The sequence below is a fragment of the Drosophila willistoni genome, assembly GCF_018902025.1.
Source record: "Drosophila willistoni isolate 14030-0811.24 chromosome XR unlocalized genomic scaffold, UCI_dwil_1.1 Seg8, whole genome shotgun sequence".
Classification (NCBI taxonomy): Eukaryota; Metazoa; Arthropoda; class Insecta; order Diptera; family Drosophilidae; genus Drosophila; species Drosophila willistoni.
This window is the reverse complement of record NW_025814059.1, coordinates 1,667,057-1,689,870: the sequence shown is the minus strand read 5'-3', so window position 1 is coordinate 1,689,870 and position 22,814 is coordinate 1,667,057. Positions and strand designations below refer to the sequence as shown.

The following is a 22,814-nucleotide window of genomic DNA, read 5'->3' as shown; positions in this document are numbered from 1 at the left end:
CAAAACCCCAACGACGAGTCTTCTCAATGTCAGTTCGCTGTTTCTTTTTTGAACAAAAATTTTTTATTGAAGTCATTTCGCTTTTTCGTTTTTCAATTTTTTCCTTTTTCCCCATTTTTTTTTTTTTGTTCAATTTGCACGCCAATTTCTGTGTCAGTTCTGCAGTTGTGTTGCCTATTAGCTGTAAAAATACAGTAGCAATAAAAGTTGAGGCTATTTACGACGAGGAGAGAAGGCAAAAGATAGGCTCAGACAGTAGCTAGATACATAAGAGATGCGTTTACGTGAGATGAGAGAGAATATGAGGCACAAAAAATATGGTCGATAATGTCTACGGTTTGAAATAAATCAAAATGGTGACCCCGTCGTTTTAGCTAAACACCAATAAAAATATTAGAAAAGTTTAAATAATAAAAATAACTGTATGATCACAATATTAGACTAGATATCGTACCTTAAATAACATTACGTATACGCAAGGTATACAGTGAATTTAATGATCAAGCGTGAGTCACGCTGCCATCACTAATAAAGTGAAGCAAACGCTTTGAAGAGAAGAAAAAGGAAAATAACTTTAACATGATTGTGAAAACCTGGCATGTGGTATGAGCACTCGGCAAAAAGCCTTTGTGTCATCAGTTTGGTTGATTTTTCAAGGGAGGGAGGAGATAATTTCCAAAGTGGGAGTGGCACAGGTCTGTATTGGCTATTTATATATATGTACGTATATACGGAATGTATGTATGTGTTTGTATATCATAAATAAAAACAGGCCTGGAAGCTGCGTCTAGAATTCTGTGAGTAGGAGAGAGAGGGGTGGGAAGATATGATGGGCATTTTCTCTCCCCCGATTTACCTCAATTGGTTCTATCCAAATTTAGTTTCGATTGTTTTCCATGCAATATGTGTACACTTTATGTGCTTCAGCGATGACGGTTCGACTGACAGGGTATATAGAAACAAATTTGGACATATTTACTCCTCCCCCGCCCCCACCACACTTGCTCTCTTCTACATTTATATGTATAATACAAGCACTTCAATGGGGCCTCTTTTGTTGTGCTAATCGTATGGCATTAATCAATAAATTGGCGTCAAAGTTGTTTGCTGATTAACTTTGCTATTTCTGGTATCGTCTGGCGCGTCGCCGCCGTTTCGCAGGTTGGCAAGGTGTGTGTGCGTAAGAGAGAGAAAGAGAGACAGAGAGGGAGGGAGAGAATTGGAATTTATACATTCATAATTTTGTTAAAGCCCACTTACGTAAGTTGACTTCACTTTCTTTCCCTTCCCTTGCCTTGCCTTGCCTTGCCTGCTCAAAACCAACAACAACAACTTGTTAACTTTGCACATTTGTTTACAACTATTTGTTGGTAATTTTTCAATGTTCAGTTGAGTCGTGGGAGTTGTAGGTGCTAATGAAGCTACATCTATGCGATGTATGGGTCTCATCCACATCTTCATCATCATTATCATGGGTGAAGTGTGGAAGGAAGGTTTGGGAGTAAGCTGCCATATTCTCATCATTATTATTATTCGTTTTTTTTTTTTAATAACCAGTTGTATAATTCTTTGCAGTCACGATTTAGAAAAAAAATTAACACAAAATGCAAACATTTTTTGCAGTTATCTCTCTGTGTCTTCTCTCTCTTTGTGTTAGTCATTAATTGAATTATAGATATGTATCAACATGTATAATTGACATGTTCTTTGGCCAGCTTTAATCGATAAGAATTGCTTGCATAAAACGTGATTGATAAACACATTTAAAAAAGTGGCCGCAAAAAAAAAAAAAAACTGGCAAAATCAAAAACCGTCAACTTGTTTCTCAAATAATAAATAAGAAAAAAAAGGAATACAATTTTAAATCAACTTGAGCATATTAGATAAGTTCTTGTCTCTAGAGTTGAAGCTGCTTTTTTTTTTTGCGTTCTCAATGATATAGAAAAATTTTGTTCGTGTTTCAATCGCAATTTTTGTTTAATGACTTTCGTTTTCTGGTATTTTGTTTTTATTTTCTCTAATTCGCCCACTTAAACAAAACGTAATCTTTTCTCTCATAGATGAATAACTTTTAAAACCAAGAGAACTTTTAGCCAAATAACAAGGCAAAGAGTTTTTCATTTAAGTTTAGGCTTCACATCTTTTTTCTCTCTCTCTTTATCTTTACTTTGGTTGAAACTCAAACTGTAAAAGATAAACTTTAACTGCAGTTAATTGATTTTGCCTTCTGAGAAGTTAAAAAAAAGAACAAAAACAAATATACTGCAAAAAGACGAAAGAAAAATTGAAAACTTTGTCATAGGCAAACTTTTCAACTGTCAAATTGGCCAAAAGCCAAACGACGATGGAACTCAAATAGCAAACAGCAGCAAAAAAGACACCTGGACTGAATTCTGTTTGTGTCTGTCTGTCTGTCTGTCTAATAGTCTAATGACGTTTATGATTGCGTTTATCATTTTGTTTTCAATGATGATTATGAAGATATTGTCTGTTAGTCAACGCAAAAGAGACTCTAGAGATAGAAACTTTGGCATATTTTGCATAGACTGTACCCACACAGGCTCGTGTTCTTCTCCTCCACATCATCCTCATTGACTGTGATTATACATATGTATATGACGACGACTCCGACTCCGACGACGTCAGTTCGTAACGCCTGAATTGATATCAATTCCAACTCTTGACCTGCATTGCAGTTCCTACCATTTGTGTTTGTCTGGCAATCATTTGCAGCTCTTTTTTTCTGCATTCATACTTGCACATTAATTAAAACTGACAGATACAACGGACATGGCTATATATATATATATGTACATACACTACTTGGTTGGTATATATTTGGACCCAAGTCACTTACTCTTTCTCCTCTTTTTCCTCCATTAATAATAAAAAGTAAATTGCGAAAAAATAAACAAGCTGAAAAAAATTTAATAAAGTTGGTCCACGTGGGGATAGAGTCATGAGCTCATCATCATCATCATCGACAAAAGTTTGTTCTTATACCCTTAATTTGAGTTAATTAAAAGGTATATTAAGTTGCATAAAAATGCGAGTGCTTTTATCTAATGAAAAGAATATTGAAACATTTTATAAAAAAAGTATACACAAAAGTTGTAAGAAAATCTTTCATTAAATTCACTTATATATTATATAGATAAAAATTTGAAAATTTCACTTTTTTTATTTAAATATAATATATTTTGATTTAATTCTAAAAACACTTAATAATCTAATAATAAGTATGTTAATAACGGATTTTATTTCTTATGAAACATTTTCGTTAATTATCTAATAAATATCTAGTCAATAAATGATTCTTTCATTTACTAGGTATCTAATGAGTCAGTGTCTCCTTTTTGTTTGTTCATTTAAAAAGTTTTGTGAACTCTGTCGATTGACCGATTACAAATCTTCTGATTAATGACTGTTGTTTGTGCATTTATGTTAGGGTGTGGCACAGTTTTATTGGCTTTGTGATCGATCGATCGATTGCCTTGTTTTCTATTGTATTAGTATTGTCTTTTACCTAGTGTGTGTGTGTGTGTGTGTGTCTAGACCAAATGTGACAAGTTTAGTGCCTAAACTCTGACTGGTTTGAGGGTCATTAGGAGCATTCGCTACATTAATCATCTTACCTATAGCAGATGGAATTGACTTCATCAGAGTTCATCAGCGACGTTTAATATTCAAATGAGGGTCATGGTTAAAAGACATGCCCTTTTTTTTTGTTTCTTTCTTTCTTGGTTTTGTTTTCCGTGTATTCAGGTAAAGAAAGAGTTGAAAACTTGTTAAATTGCTGATTGGTAAAAGCTTTAAGCAAAATCAAGCCAACAAGAACCTGTGAAATATGAAACCAGAACAAAGTTTTTCAACTTGTGGCTCTTACTTTGTATGACTTTATAGTTTGTGTTATATGAGATGATATAATTACGAGCAACAATGTTGCCATTTGAGTAGACAACAAGTCCAGTTGCATACCAAAAGAACTGAGAATATGTATTTATACATTTTCTTGTTTTATTCAAAATTAATGTGCTACATGGAAACTGCAAAATGGTCAAACTCTTATGGAAAGCCACAGAATCAGTTGCAGTTGATGTCTTCAACAGGCAATCTGCCATCAAACCACCCATCTGCTCAAAACTGTCCTTTCGAGCCGCAATGCCAGGGATGTGCATCTAACAGAAAACTGAGCCACCTTTGATGGTTATGAGTGGGCGGATTGGTTGGAAAAGGCCAACGTTGAGCTATCCATCCAGTGGAAAGTCAGAAAACATTTCAGTCTCCTTGGCAACACTATCAAAAGAACCATTATGGCATACGGTCAGCGAAGCTAAGATAATGTGCAGAATTGCAGGCATACGCACAAGTTAAAGCTACTAGCAGAGAAACTGCCTTAGAGCCATTCAAACACCATTTACTAAGCGAATGTTGAGCTTTAAGTACATGGACTATAGACACTATAGACCGTAACCATTTGATGTGATATCATTTTGATGAAATGTTTACCTAATCATACGTTTAAATCCAATCACATAATTTCTTGTTGCTAAACTCTAATTAATTCTTAGTATTGAAAAGGCACAAACAATTTTATTATCTCATCTTCATTAATAATAGCAAATTTTAAGTAAGTAAATACTTTTTTTCCAAGCGGCAAATAATGAATGCGAAAATTATCAAATCAAGTGATAAATAATTCCTAAGATTATATTTGCCATAATTGAATAATGTCAGGCTTTCGTTTATGTCAAAAGATTTGTAGATACAAGCAAAACAACAAAATGTGCAACACATATTTACATAAAATGTATGTTTTATAATAATTTGCAAGCATTTGTTTAACAAACACCAGAAGAGATTAAGCTTCTTTTGCCAATTAATTAAATTAAAGTGAATAAACTTGAAAATTTGATAGCATTAGTCATTTATTTTCTTTTCAATCTTTACCAAATTGCATATAATTCTTAATGTGTGTGTGTAGTAAAAATTTATTTTTAGCGTGAATTGTGAATTTCATTTGTCCAAATTGACAATTGGTTGGTTTCCTAATTAGTTTGCCCAAATCGAATTCTCATCGAATCTTTGCCCTTCCCACTCCATTCGTTGGTTTTTTTTGTTTGATTTACACAAATTTTATGTTAATTGAAATTCAAAATTTTTTTCTTTTTTATTTACACATTTATGTAAGTTATGTGCAGATATTTTAACAAAAATTAAGAGATTGGAAATTTGTATTTTAAAATTTTTAATTTTCTCTCTCGTTTCAGTCCTTTGTTTTTGTGTACATTGAACTTTTGTTGTATAAAATCATTTTTGCCCCAGGGCTTAAAATATATAAAAATCAATTAATTGAATTCAGAAACCGACTGTTAAATACTCTACTGGGCCTGTTACTTTATTCTTTACTCTGTGATTTTAATTCAAACTGATCATGCTCGTTTATTTATTGGATTTTCGAGACAAGTGTCCTGTCCTATCTGTTGCAGGAGAAAGAGAGAGAGAAAGATACGCCATTCAAGCTCACTCAATTAGTTCTCTACTATTTTTAAACTTTTCTGTCGATAATAAGTCAAATGTCATTGCAATTAGCTTGACTTGAATTAATTTTCATTTAATTCTTTTTTGTATAGTTGGAAACACATTCACTTCCATTCACATTCATTTCGTAATTCAGTCAAACAAAAGGACACGTGTCCTCTTCTACGGTTCGTTTGTATAAGTAGGAAAAGTTTTTCATTTGCCGAGCATTTAATATGCAATTTGTTTTGTTCAATTTCGCTTTTGTGATTTTTAGTTTTCTGATTTTCGATTGAATTGTTGTTTTTTTTTTCTTTTCTGTTTTGTTTCGTGCGTGTGCCATGCCGGTCGCATGATTCATTTTGTCATCCATTATTCATTGGAATTTCAGAAAGAGTGTTTCGAAGACTCTATCTCTATATATCACTTTTTCTCTCCCTCTCTCTTTCCGTTTGGCGATTGTTATCGTTGCCAATACATACATACATACATACATACATATAATTTGGCGATAATTACAAGAGACCCCACCATTCATCGCTGTGTATGATGTTCGGGTAGGCGGGAGATCGCAAGTATTCATAGTTCGTCGCAGTCAGCGTAGCGAGTAATTCGCTCTTTGAATCACACAAATCATAATTGAATTTGACATGTGCCCATCGTCGTTCTATGCGGTTGGTCGTCTGCTAAACAAACGAGTTGAGTTAGAAAACATTGAAATGAGATTCTATTTGGCATTTTGCTATTGACTCAGTCGTTGGCAACGAATAATTACAGTTTTTCGTTCCATTAATTGGACATGTGTTTTGAGTTCAGATTTTGGCATTGTCTGTGCAATGATTTCGGTGTCACATTAAACGAACCAAAACATTTTCAGTTCAATGAGAGGAAGATGAAATTTTGCAATTGATATTAAATGAATGATACATAGATTCGTTTCAGGGTTTAACGATAAACTCGATTTCCTTCAGTGTTTGATTTGAGTTTCAATTTTGTGACGATAAAATTTTGAAATGTTCTTGCAACATATAGAGAGATATATGTATATTCAAAACTTGTTTTCTGTCGGCATTGCTTATGATCAATAATATGCCTGAATGCAATATACACTCACACACACCCATTCAACTCCCCATTCACTGATTTGATTCACGTTTTCCTTTGCATTTGCTGGGCAATACATTGCGTATACGTAATATGATTTGAATTTTGTGCATGTGCAGTTTTACTTTGAACGCTTTGCTGCGCTTTTTGTATGAGAGGTTTTTCATTTCCGAATAACTACGTGCCGTAACTTTTAACTTCCCTACCTACCCCACTGGTCCCCCTCCCACCTTCCCCCTATCACTTTTCCGCTCTATCGCCGCATTGCACGCCGCCGACGCCTTCTTTCTAACCATTTGCACATTGAAAGCATTTTATCGCAATGCGCTCGAGTAATTACAATTAATTTCAGGTTTCATATTGCAATCAATTCGACATTAGACCTACCAAAAAGCAAAATTCAAAATGAAAAGACACGGCAAATTAGCTCATACACGCTGCTCGGGTTTGGGGGTTGCCATCAATTAACTTGGTGACCTTCGGTCATGATTCAATACCCTGTAGCTAGAGTGGGTATATATTTGCATGTGTCAGATGAATGAGTATTTCTGCATAAACACCTTGATAATCCTTTGATGGACTAAGACACGGTATCCAGCAAGTCGATGTTGATAACTTGGATTATGTTTCTTTCTTTCTGTTATTTTGAAAAGCTGCAAAAAAAAAAAAAAAAAATTGGCTTTAGCAGCAAACGAAAATCTTTCTCATGATTTGCCACACTTTTTCTTTTCTTTTCACTTTCCGTGAACCTGCCTTTTCTCATTTCTCTCACTTGTAACAAAACTTAATCTTTTTCTATATCTCTTTCTCCTCTCCCCCCCTCTTGTTATGAAAATAATTTATATCTTAATGTTAGGTGTTGAATTTTGTCGGTGATTTTGGTGTTTTGTGTTTTTCTTCACATTATATATATATATATATATATATATATATTTTTCTTTTATTTGTCGTGCTCTTTGCTTAACAAATTGTTGAGCACATCACGTTGTGCAAATAAATTCGTTGCTGTTATTGTCTGCTGTCAATTTATCGTGTATGCGGTTTAGTTATTATCAGCAACGATTTTGTTTATTTATACCCGTGTGTAGTGTGTGTGTGTGTGTGTGTAGTGTGTGTGTGTGTCTATATTTTTTGTTGTTGTTGCTTTAAGTGGAACAACGCCAATTGTCAATTTACATAAGGCGTCGCTGTACATGCATGTGTATATAGAAATATACATAAAAATATCTGTGGGTTTATTATCAAAGTTAAGCTACTGCTTTGCAAATCAAAATCTATGAATTTTTTTGTTGCCTACGCTCCTTGGCCTGGCCTTCATTTAGTGGCACATTGAGTCAAATTATAAATCAAAACTAAAAACTGAGAACTTGCAATATGCAAAAGGGGGGAAATTTTAAACTTTATATTGATCATGCTGAAGTTTGTTTACCCTTGCTGTAATCGGCAATTTAGAATAAAGAAAATATATATAAATTAATAATGATTATATGAAATAAGTTGTCTCACAAAATAGTTTTTGGTGTTTTGCCTGTGTTATAAAGGGATAAATTTAGATTTTAAAATACGCAAGTAAAATATATGTGAATCATTAATAATAAAATTTTTTATTATTTTGGTTTTTTTGTTCGCTGTTTCTCTAAATATACACAATTTCCCATTAAAATGAAATTGTGCTAAAAAATTTGTGCAATAACTTTAATACTTTAATTCACTTAGTTTAATTGTTGTTAAAGTTGTTTATGAACCATTTTAAATAATGAATTTAATCAAAATGTCTGACAAAGGTGAGAATTTTGACATTTAAATCAAATTTTAAGAGTTTACATTAAATGGCTAATTGTTGATTATAAGTTTATATTTTCCATGTGGAGTTGTAAATGTTTTTCTTTTTATTTAGAATGAAAACAGCTGATGAAAGATTTTTATTCATGTAATTTGAGATTGAAATATGCCGAAGAATAAATTTTGACTTTTGATAAAAAAAACCACAACAAACAATAGAATGAGTTTAGAACGAATCGAATGCATAATATGCTCATACCCTTTTGTTAGAGTAACAAATATATTCATACATTCTTGTTATCTATATACTATGTATATATATCTAATGGTAATTTTTCATACTTTTACTCTTCCTTGACTTAACTTTCCTTTGCCCTGGACAAAAACCAAGAAAATTTTTTATGACTTGTTTTTTTGGTTCACCCAATCTGTGGTGGAGCCAGCAGTGGTTTGAGAGGGATAGGAGGTTGGTCCCCAAAGACCAAATGTACAAGTATGTATGTATATATATATTTATACAGTACAACAACTTTCGCGAAAACCCGTTTTCCACGCGTTCGCATAACATTACTTTGCTTGTTGGTATTGTCGTTGTTGTTGTTGTTGTTGTTACTGCCGCGCCCTTCACTCGCTTTTGTTGTCCGCCGTTGGTAGCCCCCTCGACCCCCTCTCTCACTCTGTCTCTCTCACTCACTCTCCCATCTCGATATTGTCGCTTATTTAGAAGCCAAATCTTGAAGCTGCAACCAAACAGGTTTTCCTTTTTGCCGTTTTTTATTCAACTACTACTACTACTACATGGCTAAGAAAACAAAAAGCCAAATAAAATTATTATATGACGACCCGACTATAAGCAAGGTGACGGTGACGACGACGGCGGCAGCGGCAGTGGCAGAGGAGGCTGCTGCAGAGGTAGACGCCAGCAGCCCAAGCCAAAGCGAACGCCAACATCGACGCTAAAAAAAAAAAAAAAACCCCAACGCCCGCTGTGAGTTGTTTATTTTCATTTTGCATATATTTGGCGTTTTGCTTTTTGCCAAAACACAAAAAAAAAAAAAAAACAATCAAAATAAAAATTCTCTCCACACCCTCGCCTTCGCCCTGGCCATGGCTCTTTCCCTGTCTCTGCCTCTGTTTCTGGCCCTCTCCATATCACACTCTCGCCTTCTCGCATTCTTCTTGTTGTAAGAAGATATTCTTGGCTTCTGTTTTTGTTTTCTTCATTTTTGGTTTTAAAATTTTAGACTTGTGCTCTTCCATTCGATTCCCTGTATTCGGAATGAGTTTATTCGATCTTGAATCGATAAAGTTAGCGAGTCTGTAATAGTAAAAACATAATTTAAGGTGTTAAATATATCGCATAAAACAAATTTATTGCTATATCGAATTCGTTATGAACATTTAATAATTTGTGTTGTTCTTAAAACCTAACTAACTCGATTTGGTCATTATAAAATCATATATTGGGCAAAATGTTATGACCCTTGAAAATGGGAAGCTTGAATGGGAAGAGCCAAAACAAATTATTAACTTTTAGTGTGATTGATTTAAGTCAGGTTAAAGGTTCAATCATAAATGTTTTAGGAATATGCCAATCCTTCAAAAATATTTCAAAAACTTGAAGAATTTGAGATTGAATTTCTAAGATTTTTATCTGAAAAGGGGTGTGTATAAAGTCGATCCTAAGCATCAACTGGATCAAATGAATGTGTGATAAAAATGCACAATTTTAAAATTTGATTTTACACATTATTTGATTAAACATTGGGCTCGATAGTGAACAAAAATTAAATTTAAACTAAATGCAAATTGATCTACGAAATTGACTTTGATTTCTATTTGCTACCCAGGGCGAAAAAGATTTGGCCAAACGATATACGTTTCGGTTTCGATTAGATCTAATAGAATGTTATGGAACCTAAAGTCTTAGGGTATTTGTTAGTCTACTGTTTAGAAACTCTACCAATTTATGGCGCCATTTAAATTGAGGCAAGGCACAGTACATACAAACCTACATCTTATTGTGTCAGCCTGCGGGTTGTCTTTTGCAAAAAACTGTTTTTCTTTTCTTTAATTCTCTTCTAATACTTGTGTACTGTCGCTGCCGCTGCTGCTGCTGCTGCTGCTGCTGCTGGTGTTGTTGTTATTGTTTTTGTTTTTCCTTACATATTTGACATACATAAACCGAAAGAAAAACCAACTTAAAGTATTATGAAACTTAAACTCATGACGACCAGACCAGAAGTAGCGGGCAACAGCAGCGGTACAATTGACCACAATTGGAGCAGCCTCCGTTCCGTCATAGAATATGAGAATATAAAGAGTCAGGCAGAAAATAACTTGGTAAGAAGATGAAGCCAAATAGTTGTGTTGTTAGCCCATTTGCCGTATTTATTTTTTTTTCGCATTTCCTCTCTTGGTTTTTACAGTTTTACTTTGCTTCTACTGTATTACTACTATTTCGTAGGTAGTTGAAGTGGTAGTAGTAGCCTAATTTCAACGCTTGAATGCAGACCTCAACTAAATAGATATATGTGTGTGTGTGTGTGTGTGTGTGTGGGTGGGTGTGAGGGTGTGTAGTATGTATGCCAAAGCTTATCTGGAGGCAGCATCAGCGTCAACAAAAAGAAAGAAAAAAGAAGAAAAAAAACCATCCCACCACGACAGATAGAGGAGAAAAACCTCAGGTTTTTCTTCTTTTTATTTTATTTTTTTACCCCCCGAACCTTAGTAAAATGTGAGACGACAGAGCGACGACGGCAATATATTTGTCTCTCTTTTGGTCTTTAGCAGAGGATTGGTCGCTCTCCTCCGCTTCAACTCTGTGGCCTATAAATTGTGTGGTTTAGTGATTTCCTAATGCAAACTGACATGAACTGCAAATATCAACGATTATAAATATTTGAAAGGATAAAAACCAAACAAACGTAAAAAAAAGGAACAGGACGAGGGCAGTGGCTAGAAGTGAATTCCCTTTGGGGTTAGCTTGATTTTAGAAATGTGTGTAAAGGAAATATTCCAAATAGATAGCAATAGATAAATAATCTATTCAATTCTATATTCTTAATTTATATAACTTTGAAAGAAATAAACATTTTCTTTGAGTGTACTCTGTTTTTTCTGTTTTTTTTTGGTGGCTATGCAAGTGGAATATAGAATTGCTATGCAAAATTGAACTTGTAGCCGACGACTAACTTTGCATTCGAAATGAAATGGTCAAAAACAAAGTATTATATAATACCAAAAAATGAGCGACCACTATGGAAATACGTTTTACGTGTTTTCCTTTTTACACTTGTTCAATATTTCAATATCAAATAGATTTTGTGCTAACAACGATTCTCTGTTTTCCTTGCAGCTAAAAAACAAAATGGAGCCGCTATACGCACAAATAGTTTGGGCTCCGGCACACGAACTCCACCCCTGGAACGTAAAAGTAAACTGAGCGCTCTGGGTAGATTCTTTAAGCCATGGAAATGGAGACGGAAAAAAAAGAGCGAAAAATTTGAGGCCACCTCCAAGTGTAAGTTCAATTGACAAATTTTTTGTGTCAATTTAAATCTGATTGATTGATGGTTGGTTTGATTGACTGATTTATTGATTGGTTACATTTTACAGCTTTGGAGCGTAAGATTTCTGTTCGTGCCAATCGTGATGAGTTAGTGCAAAAGGGCATTCTTCTACCAGAAAGTCCATTGGGCAATATACCAGAACCAGGTAAGTTAATAAAGGCAATTATAAGAAGAGGAATTTTCATAAGGATTCGATCAAGTTTCAGTCTAAACTAGCGTTAGGGGTTTATATTTCACCCATAAAAGAATACGAGGATACGTAATATTTAGCATAAAAACTATTTGAAATTCATCTTCGAAACCTTTTTTTTTATTCCAAAAACCAAAGAATGTATTGTTTTTTGCCCAAGTGTTAGACGTTCAAGATCCAAAAGTCTGCTGAACTAGTTATTATTATTATTAGTTATTATTTAACCTATAAGTCTAACTTTGGTCTTATTAAAGTGTTAATTTTTGTCTTACTCTTTTCTTACTTAAGACCATCCAGGTAGAGCAAAGCGCGGCCCACTACATGATATAGTCTTGTGATTTTGATCAAATTTGCGAAAACTATAGCTTATTATGTTACCCATTTTAAGGACATACGGCTTAACTTTTTCAAAATTGTCTTTTTAAAGGCATCAAATCAAACTATTTCTTAAACATATTCCAATTGAATCAAATGTAAATCAGATTTGAATAACTCTTCAATATATTTCAGTTGTTTTGGTTTCAAATCATTAAGTTTTTATTCATACAATGAATTTCAACTAGTATATTGATTAAAGTTGCTTTAGATCACACAAAAGGATTAGGTCTAACCTTTGTGTGAGAACAAAATCCAAGCTAAGGACAAAAAGGATACAAAAATTAAAATAGAAACAACCTTATTAGCTGGCAATGCATGTGCGGAATAGAAAACTTTGACAATTTGTAACTTTTGCAACTGTTTTAGTAACTTGCATGCCTTCAACTTGGCCATGGCAAACAAAACGGAAATTGGCCATAAGCCACGCACGATTTAGCCAACTCTCCTCTCTCTGTGTGTGTGTGTGTGCAGTGCCGTGTCTGTTGGCTTAGTCAAGTCACTCAATCTGTAGGTTTTTGTTTTTATACCTTCTTTTTCTTTTTTTTTTTTTGTGTTTTGCCTGGGCACTTTGCTAAATTGTTTGGGCAAGCTTTCCGTACATAGAGATTGTCATCATCGTCGTCGCTGTCGCCGTCGACGTCGCCGACGCCGTTGCTGTCGTTGTCATTGTCGTCGTGGTCTCCACCTCCTTCCGCATGAGTTGAGCCGTGACGTGACATGAAGACGACGCGGAGACATTGTCAATCGGTCAGATTGCATAGAGCGAAAAGGAGAGAGAGAAAGATGAGGCGCCTTGTCTCTTCGGTTGTCGCGACAACATTGCAAGACTTTTACTAAAATGACAATTAATCAGTGAGGCTAATTGTTGATGCCGCTGCGTCACTCAAGAAGCCTTTCCTATACACACACTCACAATCGTTGAACGTGAAGTGCATTCAAATTGGTCAATAGCAGGATAGAAACAAAAAAATAAGATTCCAAACAAGAAAAGACTAACACCCAAGAGTGTGAATGTATTAGTGGTGGGTAAAAAAAAGCTAGTCCATGAACCTACCTCAATTTAAAACGGTTTGTGTAAGGCAACGTACATGCGTATTTGGTAGCAAAAAGCTTTTTTCCTTTACGGGTTCCTTCTTTGAACAACAGATGTCTCTTCAAAGTGAAAGTTATGTGGAAATTAAAGCTTTCGTTTCGTTGTATTTTTTTTTTTTTTTGTCTTTGTTTTCTTATCCTTTAGGCGAGGAGTCGTACTACAATACCAACAATAGTGGAGCCACTGCCAATGGTTCTATACTCTCTGCCGTCCATAATAATTCCATAAATCAAGCCAACAATTCCATAAATGCCACAACATATGGCTCTGCCGGCAATCCGCTAATCTCCTCCAACCAGCAGCAGCAGCAACAACAACAAGGACTACCAAGTTCCATTTCTGTGCAACAGTTCAATGCAAATTCCATGCTCAATGGATCGAGCGGTGTCGGTGGCCTCAACCAACAGAATTCCATGGCCAATGGCTGCATTGTTGGCGGGCATAATGCCAGTGGCAACGATGGCGCCTCGGACACATCATCCCTAAGCGGCGGAGTGCCCCATTCACAGTCAGCACCACAGCAATTGGGTGTGGGCCAACCGCCGCCACCTTTAACACCTCTGGCCCAACATCATCAGGCTTTGGCCCAGCAGCTGCAACAGCGATTTGCCATCAGCAATAATAATGGTGAGTTCAGTTTTATCATTACTGTAAACTAACTTCTTCTACTCAATCTGGATTCATCCTAAATCGGTTTCTTTTTAACTCCAAAAGACTTTAATATAAATTGAAATGCTGAATACTATTGATCCCAAAACGATTTTCCCTCAAAAGTATGCAATAAGCAGTTGGAGAATTCGTCTTTTGATACCTAAAAAGAAATTTTGGAATGTCGTGTGGTTAAAAAATAGTCCTTACGATACCTTATATATACTTCAGTAGCAAAGTTTCCCTCTTGTTGTGGACTTCGTTCTTTTTACCAAGTTAACAACGTAAAGAAAATTTCCTATTGAAAGCTTAGATTTATTTTGAAAGAGAGTTTTTTAAGGAATTTCAATTCAATTTTCGTGTGCACTTAAAAATTTGTGAACTTGTCAGCGAAATTCGTAAGGCGTTGTTTTCTGTTATATCATTTGAAATCATATATTTCTTTAAAATCAAAATCGGATTGCAAAATATAAATCTGTGACTTTTTAAAACTTTTCCTTGGCCTACAAAACTTCAAAACAGTTTCTTTTCACATGCGTCGATCTGTATAGATTTTTTATTCTAAGTAAAATTAAATGATTTTTACACAATTTTTTAAACCTTAGATAAAGCATTTTATAAATGTAAATTTCCTTCTATTTTCATATTTGGAAAAATTTCTTTTTATTCAACCGAAAATGTTGTTTTCTTTGTTTTCAATTTTGTAAAGCATACTTTTCTGCTGCTTTGTTTTAAATGCCAATCAATAGAACTTCGTTGCCTACTTTCAAGCGTATTGCTTAAGGGGAATGTTGCCTCACATCGAATCAATTACCAAAACTCATCAGCATTAGCCATAAATTAGACCCATTTTAGAGCACTTAACGCCCGGTTAAGACCCAACTTCAAAAAACATACACACACACACACACACAAAGACAAACACTCAAAACTAAACATATGTATATTTGCTTTTCCACTTCTAGCTTGGTTAAATTGTAGAATACCCTAAATAAGTTGAGTATGTTACTTTCAAGGGGCAAAATTAAAAATAGCTTCAAAATATATTCAATCTGAAATCTTAGCGCTGATTTTAATATTCAATATTTCAATATTTCAATTCAATATTTCAATTCAATATTTCAATTCAATATTTCAATTCAATATTTCAACATTTGAGAATTCAAAAAGGAATTAAATTAGGAAGAACTTTCATTTTCACTGTCTTAATTTTCTGTTTATGCTTTTGGTAAGTTTTGGTTATAAGAAGAAATACCTAAATGGCTTTATCTCAAACCCATAAAGCATTCTTAATCAGTGTTACCACTCGGTATTTCTAGTAGCTATGTGTTCATTACAGGTTTAAGCTGTCAAACTTTAATAGAATGATGTAATATTGACGGTAAATAATTGGGAATGAGTTGATAACGATTACTCAAATAATAATTGATAACTGATTACTGGTAATTCGCTAGTATTACCTGAAAAACTTAATTTATGTAGGGTATCTAGAGGTTGTGGCACCGATTTACAAAAATTTGTATAAATATATATATATATATATGCATATATATTTGTATATGGTATGTACATATATATATTTCACTTGAGATACGAAAGAGATAAAATGTTGTTTGCTTGGCGGGCGGCGCGGGTAACATTTTGGGGTGGGGCAATAAACAAATCTCTTCTCTGTTCTTGATTTTACAATCTTTTCTTTTCTTTTGCTGTTTTTGGTTCTCTGTGCGTGTGTGTGTGAGAAAGTATCAGTGTTCTTTATGCTATCCTTCAGTCATAATAATTAGCACATGAAAAATTTGTTTCATTTTGATGACTATTAAAATTTTCACACAGCCGTTTGCCGCTTTTGTTTACTTAAGTTGAAGCTTTTATTTTATTTTGTTTTGTTTTATATTTTTGTTGTTGTTGTTGTAATTTTGTTGTTATTGTTGCTTAATGCCGCCTCTTCGAAATTGTGGAAGCTGCAACAACCGGCATAATAATAATTCTCTCTCTATCTCTCTGGCTCTTAAACTGCGCACGTGAGTGAGAGAGCTTTGTGTGCTCTCGATTGTTTCTCACAATCTCTTTTCCTTTCTCTCTATCTCTCTCTCTCTCTCTCTCTCTTTTCGTTTACTTTTTATCATGTTTTTTGTTGTTGCTTTTGCCGTCTTCTTCTTCTTATTTGTTATTGCTGTTGTTGGCTCAGTTTTATAGGAAACTTCTATACGGTTCCGACTCGCGTCTGGCATTTCCATGTTCAGTTAACATTAAAACTCAGTCGGCAAGAGCAGCGCGTGTTTTTAGGTGTCCCGCAGAAAATACAAAAAAAAAAAAAATAAAAAACAAAACGAAGAAGAAAAACACAAATAACAATAATAATAATAACACAAATAAAAATAATAATAGAAAATTATAAGAAAATAGAAAATGTTACTGGATAAATTAAAAGCAAAATATTGCACAAAATATTAGTTTGTTATTTATCGTTGTTTTTTTTTTGTTGTTTTGTTTAAGTGTGTGCCTCTCGGTAACTGTGTGTGTGTGTGTGTGTATGTGAGTGTGAGTGCTTTACATATGTAATCGGGGCTGTATATACTAAGAATATATGTGTACATAGTACGTTGTCTAACAGTCTAATACAACAGTGCATAATGAAATCGTAAAACCTGCAACAACAAATCAAAGTAAATTTTAAATAAAAGTTATAGCAAATTATTTATCAATTTTCCACACTACTTTTTTTTGTTTTTGTGTTTTGTTTTGTGTATATTTGTGCATAATTTCAAGGCAAAAAGATTTAAACTAATTAAAGTAAATCACATGACAGAGTGTGTGTTGGTTTTTGTGTGTTTGCCGGTATGAATATAATTTGGCTAATAGTGGTGCAGACAGGGCTAGGAGATGGCGGTAAATGGGAGCCATAAGTACATTCATATATATATAGGTAGCTTAATGTGAGGAATTGTAGTGATATATCAGCTCTAGGGGGAAGTAATTGTTCAACTTGCTTAAACTGTCAATCATAATTAGTTTCAAGTGAGTTTTAAAAGTTGTTCGCATTGATCATTATGCTTTTTGATATTCGGCATGCCTTATATAGATCTTACAATGACATGTTTATTTCAGTTATTATGACATTAGTGTTAGTTAGTTTTGTGTTCAGGGTTAAAGAAAAGTAAAATCAATTCAACTGAAAGGATCAGAGTTCTCTACTATCAATATAATCTACACTAGAATATCATGTGGTTTGTGATTTAAAATAAAAATAGGATTGTAATTGAAGAAAAAAGTTGATTATTTTAATAAGCTTACAACTAAATCACAGCACAAAGTCATATATATGGAGAATAGTAATTAATTTCCGACCTTGAGCCATGGCAAAAACTATTAACGAGAAACTGTTTTGTTTTGAATAACTTAAATATGTAAAAAAAAAACGTTAACAAGCAGATATATTTTTAAATTTGGTTTCTAGTTATCAGTACAGCAATTCTAGAACGTTGCATTTAGAATATCTTTGTATTCTCCACAGTTTTTGCCATATCAACGACATTCAATTAGTCAAATTTCATTTCATATCTTCCCGAATGATGAAATATGATATCACACACTTAGATCTTTCTATTCTTCTCATTCTCTGTCGCTTCATCGCTGTACTCGCTTTCATTATAAACCGCTTATAATTCTATCATACTATTCCAACCGCAAAAGTCTCAACGTCAACGAAATTTAAATAAATGCAATTTAAATTGAGTGAGCGCACCCAAAAAAAAACAATAAAAATCTCAGAGAGCTTTGTCAGTGCCACCCACAAAAAGTGATGGGAGCAAGAGGGGGCAAAAACGTCATAGAAAAAAAAAAAAACACTCGTTTACCCTGTAACTTAAAACATGTCGAAATTTGTATACACTTACTAAAGGTTTACGAAAAGAATACCTAGAATATTCAAAAACCACTCCCCCCTTTGCTATTTAAGGATATGCAAATAAACAACAACATAAAGTGCAATAACAAAAATGTTTTCCTACCATGTGAAATAAAGGAAATTTTTTGTGTAAAGCAATGCAAGCAACAGCGGCCATCCTGCTCGGGAGGGGTTAGCGAAGGGAAGGGTAGAGACCGAGTGGGAGGGCGTAGGTAGGCAAATTAAACACAAAGTTGCTGTTAACTTTTCGCTCTTAGCCACCCTGTCCCGCGAAAGCCCTTTAATTTATGAATGTCCATCTGCTGAGCGGGTTGGCGAGGGTGTGTGTCATTCTCGCTTTGCCACTCTCTCCCTTTCTCTCTCTCTTTTGCTCTCTTCCTCCATTTGCCCCCTGTCTCTACGCAGTGGCCTGCCATAAATTGCGATGTCCTTTCGTTATTGTTGTTGTTGTTGGCTGCAAGTCAGGAAGTCCTCGTCGTAGACGAATTCGTTGTCGTTTTACGTCGTTGGCAGCTGTCTGAGCCGAGGGGAGAGGAGTGGCGAAGTACGTGTTTTGTTTGTGTTTGCAATAAAAGAAAAAAGAGAGAGAGCGAGAACCAAATACTGTAAGTTTCTCTTCTTCCCCATTGCTTTACATTACGCATACGCAGCGTTAACAGGCAACTATAAAAAGTGTTGCCTACCATTGAGAGTCAAGTCGCTCTCTCGCTTATCGTGTCCTTTTTGATTTTGATTTTCGCCGTCTCTCTCATTGTTTTGCTCACACACACACAGAGAGAGAGAGAGAGAGCCCGTGTGTGTGTGTGAGAGAAACCAAAAAACCAAATGCACCAGACTGTGGCTAATTTGTGTGAAAAGTTGATCGGACAAAAACTAAAATTCGGTTATGCATTTTATCTCTAACAATTAACTTTTTGTAAATTTTCATATATTCACAAACTTTCAATTGAAAATTAACAAATTTTTCTACGCTTCATTTTGTTAATTTTCCTTGTTATGTTGTTTCATATTTCTGTTTTTTGGTCATGCTTTTGGCAAAGCATTCGTTGCGGCATCTTGGTGAGAGGTCGTCTACCTTTGTTTTTTCTTTTCTCCTTCGGTCTTGTTTTTTCTTTTTGCTGTTTCTGCTTTCGTCATTGTTGGGACTCAAGTGCATCTGTGTGTGTCTCTCTCCCTTTCTGTGATTGTGTGCGTGTGTGTGTGTGTGTGTATGTACGAACATAAATTGCATTCAAATTGAAATTCAGCTTTTTTCTTTTGTGTTTATCGAAATACCCTGCAGTCTGTCACACAAAAAAAGTATACATATATAGAGAAATATTTAAAGTAGAATTTACTGTCAATTAAAGGGTATTAAAAGGTCTTTCAATCATTTTGAAAGCAAATTAAGGATCGTTGATTGCAATAAAGTCAAGTTGATCAACTCAAAGTTGTCAAGTGAGTGAGGGGGCGGAGATGATATCATAAGAAGAGTATTTAATTATGAATTGATGCTGGAAAATCGAGATGAATGACTGCCTACGTCTGTTCGGGTGCAATGAAATCTCACATTCATCGTCATTCACTTAATTTATAATATTTCTTCATAATTTGTTATCCCTCACCATTTGCTTCCGCTGCCCCCCCTGTCAGTCAGCATGTTCTATCGCCTTGTGACTCATCTCATCTCTCCCTCCTTTGCCTTGTTTGTACATTTTTTCCGTTTTGTTTATTTATTGCTGGCTTGGCAAAGTTTCTTGACTTTTATTTGATATGGTGCAATCAACTTGATTGTAACCGGCATTTTTGTTGTTCATCGAGAAATGTTGTTGTAGGTCACGCACAGTAAAGCTACACAACGATATTCATTCGAATCCTCCAGCACATCATCATCATCATCGTCATCATCATCGTCCTCTAGCTCAATTCTGCTTTGCTCTGGCCAAGTCGCGCTTATCCATGGGGAGTCATTTGCCGGTGTGTCCTGCATCAATTTACAAAAATGCTTTTTCACAGCAAGGTGCTGATGAAAACGACATAAAAGAGACTACAAAGCAACACGGAGAGACAGGGAAGCTAGAAATAGAGAAAAAGAGAGTGAGAGTATTGTAGTTCTTAAGGGGATTACCTTAAGTGAGCTAAAGTCATTAGTTTCATTTTTATGACCATCAATCGGTCTAAAGGGAAGATTACATTAATGTTAAAATGTATATATATTAGATAGATACAAAATATATTTCTGTAAAGAGATCGGCAAAAACAATTCTTTTATTAATGCTATATATTGGGTTCTTCAGGGTCTTACCAGTTCTTACTTTATTTGTCTATCTTCTGCTGACATTTCTTGTTTTTTTTTTGTTTTTCTTGTTTGGTCTAATGTCTGATGGCAATTTCCTCCAAGTCGCCGCATTCTAATCTAATAACTTTTGCTATATTTGGTTTGTCACTTCTTCAAGCTATTAAAAGATAAGCAAAACCTTCATTTTTTCCCCCTCTCTCTCTCTCTTTCTCTTGGAGTCTTCTATCCATTTATTTTGCTATATCTTACGTGTATATATAATGAACTTATATATATGTATATGTTTCTCTCTCTCTCTATCTCTCCTCATGGGAATTTATGTACATAATAGCTAATTGACTCAGACTGATAATACAATTAGAGATGAGGCAAAGCAAAAATCATGATTTCAGTTGCTGTTGCTTATTACCTATCTAGAAGAGCGGCGACAACATGGCACGTAATCTGAAAATTAAATACCTCTACCTATATATTCTGCTATATCTCATTGGGTAGGTGAAGAAGAGTTCTATTTGACAACGATTGACAGGTTAAATTAAAGCATTCTTTGAAAATATTTATCACCAGTTATTATTAAAAATGGGAAATTTAATTCCCATTTTTGATGTCAGAACCTAAATCGATATCAAACTATAATATGCTATATTTATTTAAAAATTTTCCTTTGTTCCTTCTTCTGTTTAATTTTTGTGTGTGTTTCTCTTGTTGTGATTATGATAAATGTGAATTTCAATTTGAATTGTTTACGTTTTACATTCAGTTCATAATATTTCCTTTAAATTTAATTGAAATTGCTATTAGCTGTTGTTGTTGTTTTTGGCTCTGGATCGATTTTTGTCCACCTCCCTCCCCCCCAAAAGGAAAAAAATGTAGTTTGCCTATGTGAAATTAATTTGCCTAATTAAAAACCAAAAACCTCACCTGCTGCTGGTGGTGGTTAGTTTGGTGGGTGGTCATCAAAGTCAATAGCCTGTTCGAGAGCCAACAAACACACACACACACACACACACAAACAACACCATGACTGACAATGACCACTCCCCGAAAAAATTTCGCTAGGTAGCCAGACGATTGCATGCTTTAGCCTCATAATGCTGACATTTTTGTTTTTGTTTGCTCGCCTTTTTTTTTTGTTTCTTTTTGGAAATAGATTTTCCATCCAAACACACTGAAATACATGCAAATGAGTCAATGTCCACTTGGGCTAGTTAATTTGTTTAACAAATAAATATATTTCAATTACCCTTTCCTTTCATAAGGTGGCATACGCATTTCTTTAACAAGTTTTTTGAAGAAATTTCAATATATTTTCATAAATAATCAACGTTTTTGTTGAAATTAATAGTAAACTTTGATCTACAAAATATTACAGTTACAGACAATCTTAATAATTCGTAATTTTTCCACCGTATATATATTTTATATACATATGTTGTCAATATTTAGGGTCCATTCCAAAGAAATCTTTTAATTTTTCATCTCACATTTCGCAATCTGCTTCAGCAACACGAAAAGCTACTGTATAAGGTGTAACAAAGATGGAATGATAAAGATGTCCAAGATTGAATGAGATAGAGATATGTTTTTAAGACGCCATAAAAGTCGAAAAGATGACAATGTCAATGTCTTGCCTTGCCTTGTGCCCCTTGTGCCATACACTCACACACACACAAACACACACTTCTTCTCCCCTTGTGCTACTGACCTCCAGCTGGAGCTATAAAACACACACACATACACTCATTGAACGCACACTCACACAAATATCAGACGAAAATGTGGGCGCCATCAATTATAATTCGCACCAGATCCAAATGAACGAATACGAACGAGAGCAAAAAAAAAAAGCATTCACTTTTATGGTGGCGTATACTTGATGTGGTCGGTCGTACGTTTTTGCTGGTGTTTACTTTTTGTTGCTTTTTGATTTTAATTATGAACAATTGCCGCAAAATTGGTCGCACTGCAACTTCCGGTATTTCATTTCTCATTTGTCGCCACACAAATTTTCTTTTGTCAAAATTAAAGAGAGGGAGTGGTAGAGAGAAAGCAAAAGCAAAAGCAAAAGAGCCAACAAATCTAGATATATAAAGATGAAATGAAAGAAAGTATAAGCGAGAGAATTGTGAGAATAAAGAGAACAAACAAGAGAACATTCCAATTCATTCTTTATGACCAATTCATGATTCACAATTCAATAAATTAAATTTAAATTGGAATTTGTGCGGCCTTTTGTCATCAACGATGCCCACTACCAATGCGCACCCGTTACCCCTCCCTCCCTCTATCTATGTATATAAATATATCTATATACATATATGTATGTATATAGAATATTCTGT

At 34.5% G+C, this 22,814-nt stretch overlaps 1 protein-coding gene across 5 annotated transcripts in view; it reads left to right on the top strand.

Annotated features, from left to right (window-relative positions):
• Positions 1-22,814, top strand: part of LOC6645859 (phosphatase and actin regulator 4) — an 88,690-nt gene that overhangs the window by 5,572 nt on the left and 60,304 nt on the right. For all 5 annotated transcript variants that reach the window (XM_023177679.2, XM_023177678.2, XM_023177676.2 and 2 more), the window contains exons 2-4: positions 11,765-11,929; positions 12,025-12,123; positions 13,784-14,266. In XM_023177679.2, coding sequence (XP_023033447.1) covers positions 11,765-11,929; positions 12,025-12,123; positions 13,784-14,266 — 747 coding nt within the window. The remainder of the gene's footprint in view (positions 1-11,764; positions 11,930-12,024; positions 12,124-13,783; positions 14,267-22,814) is intronic.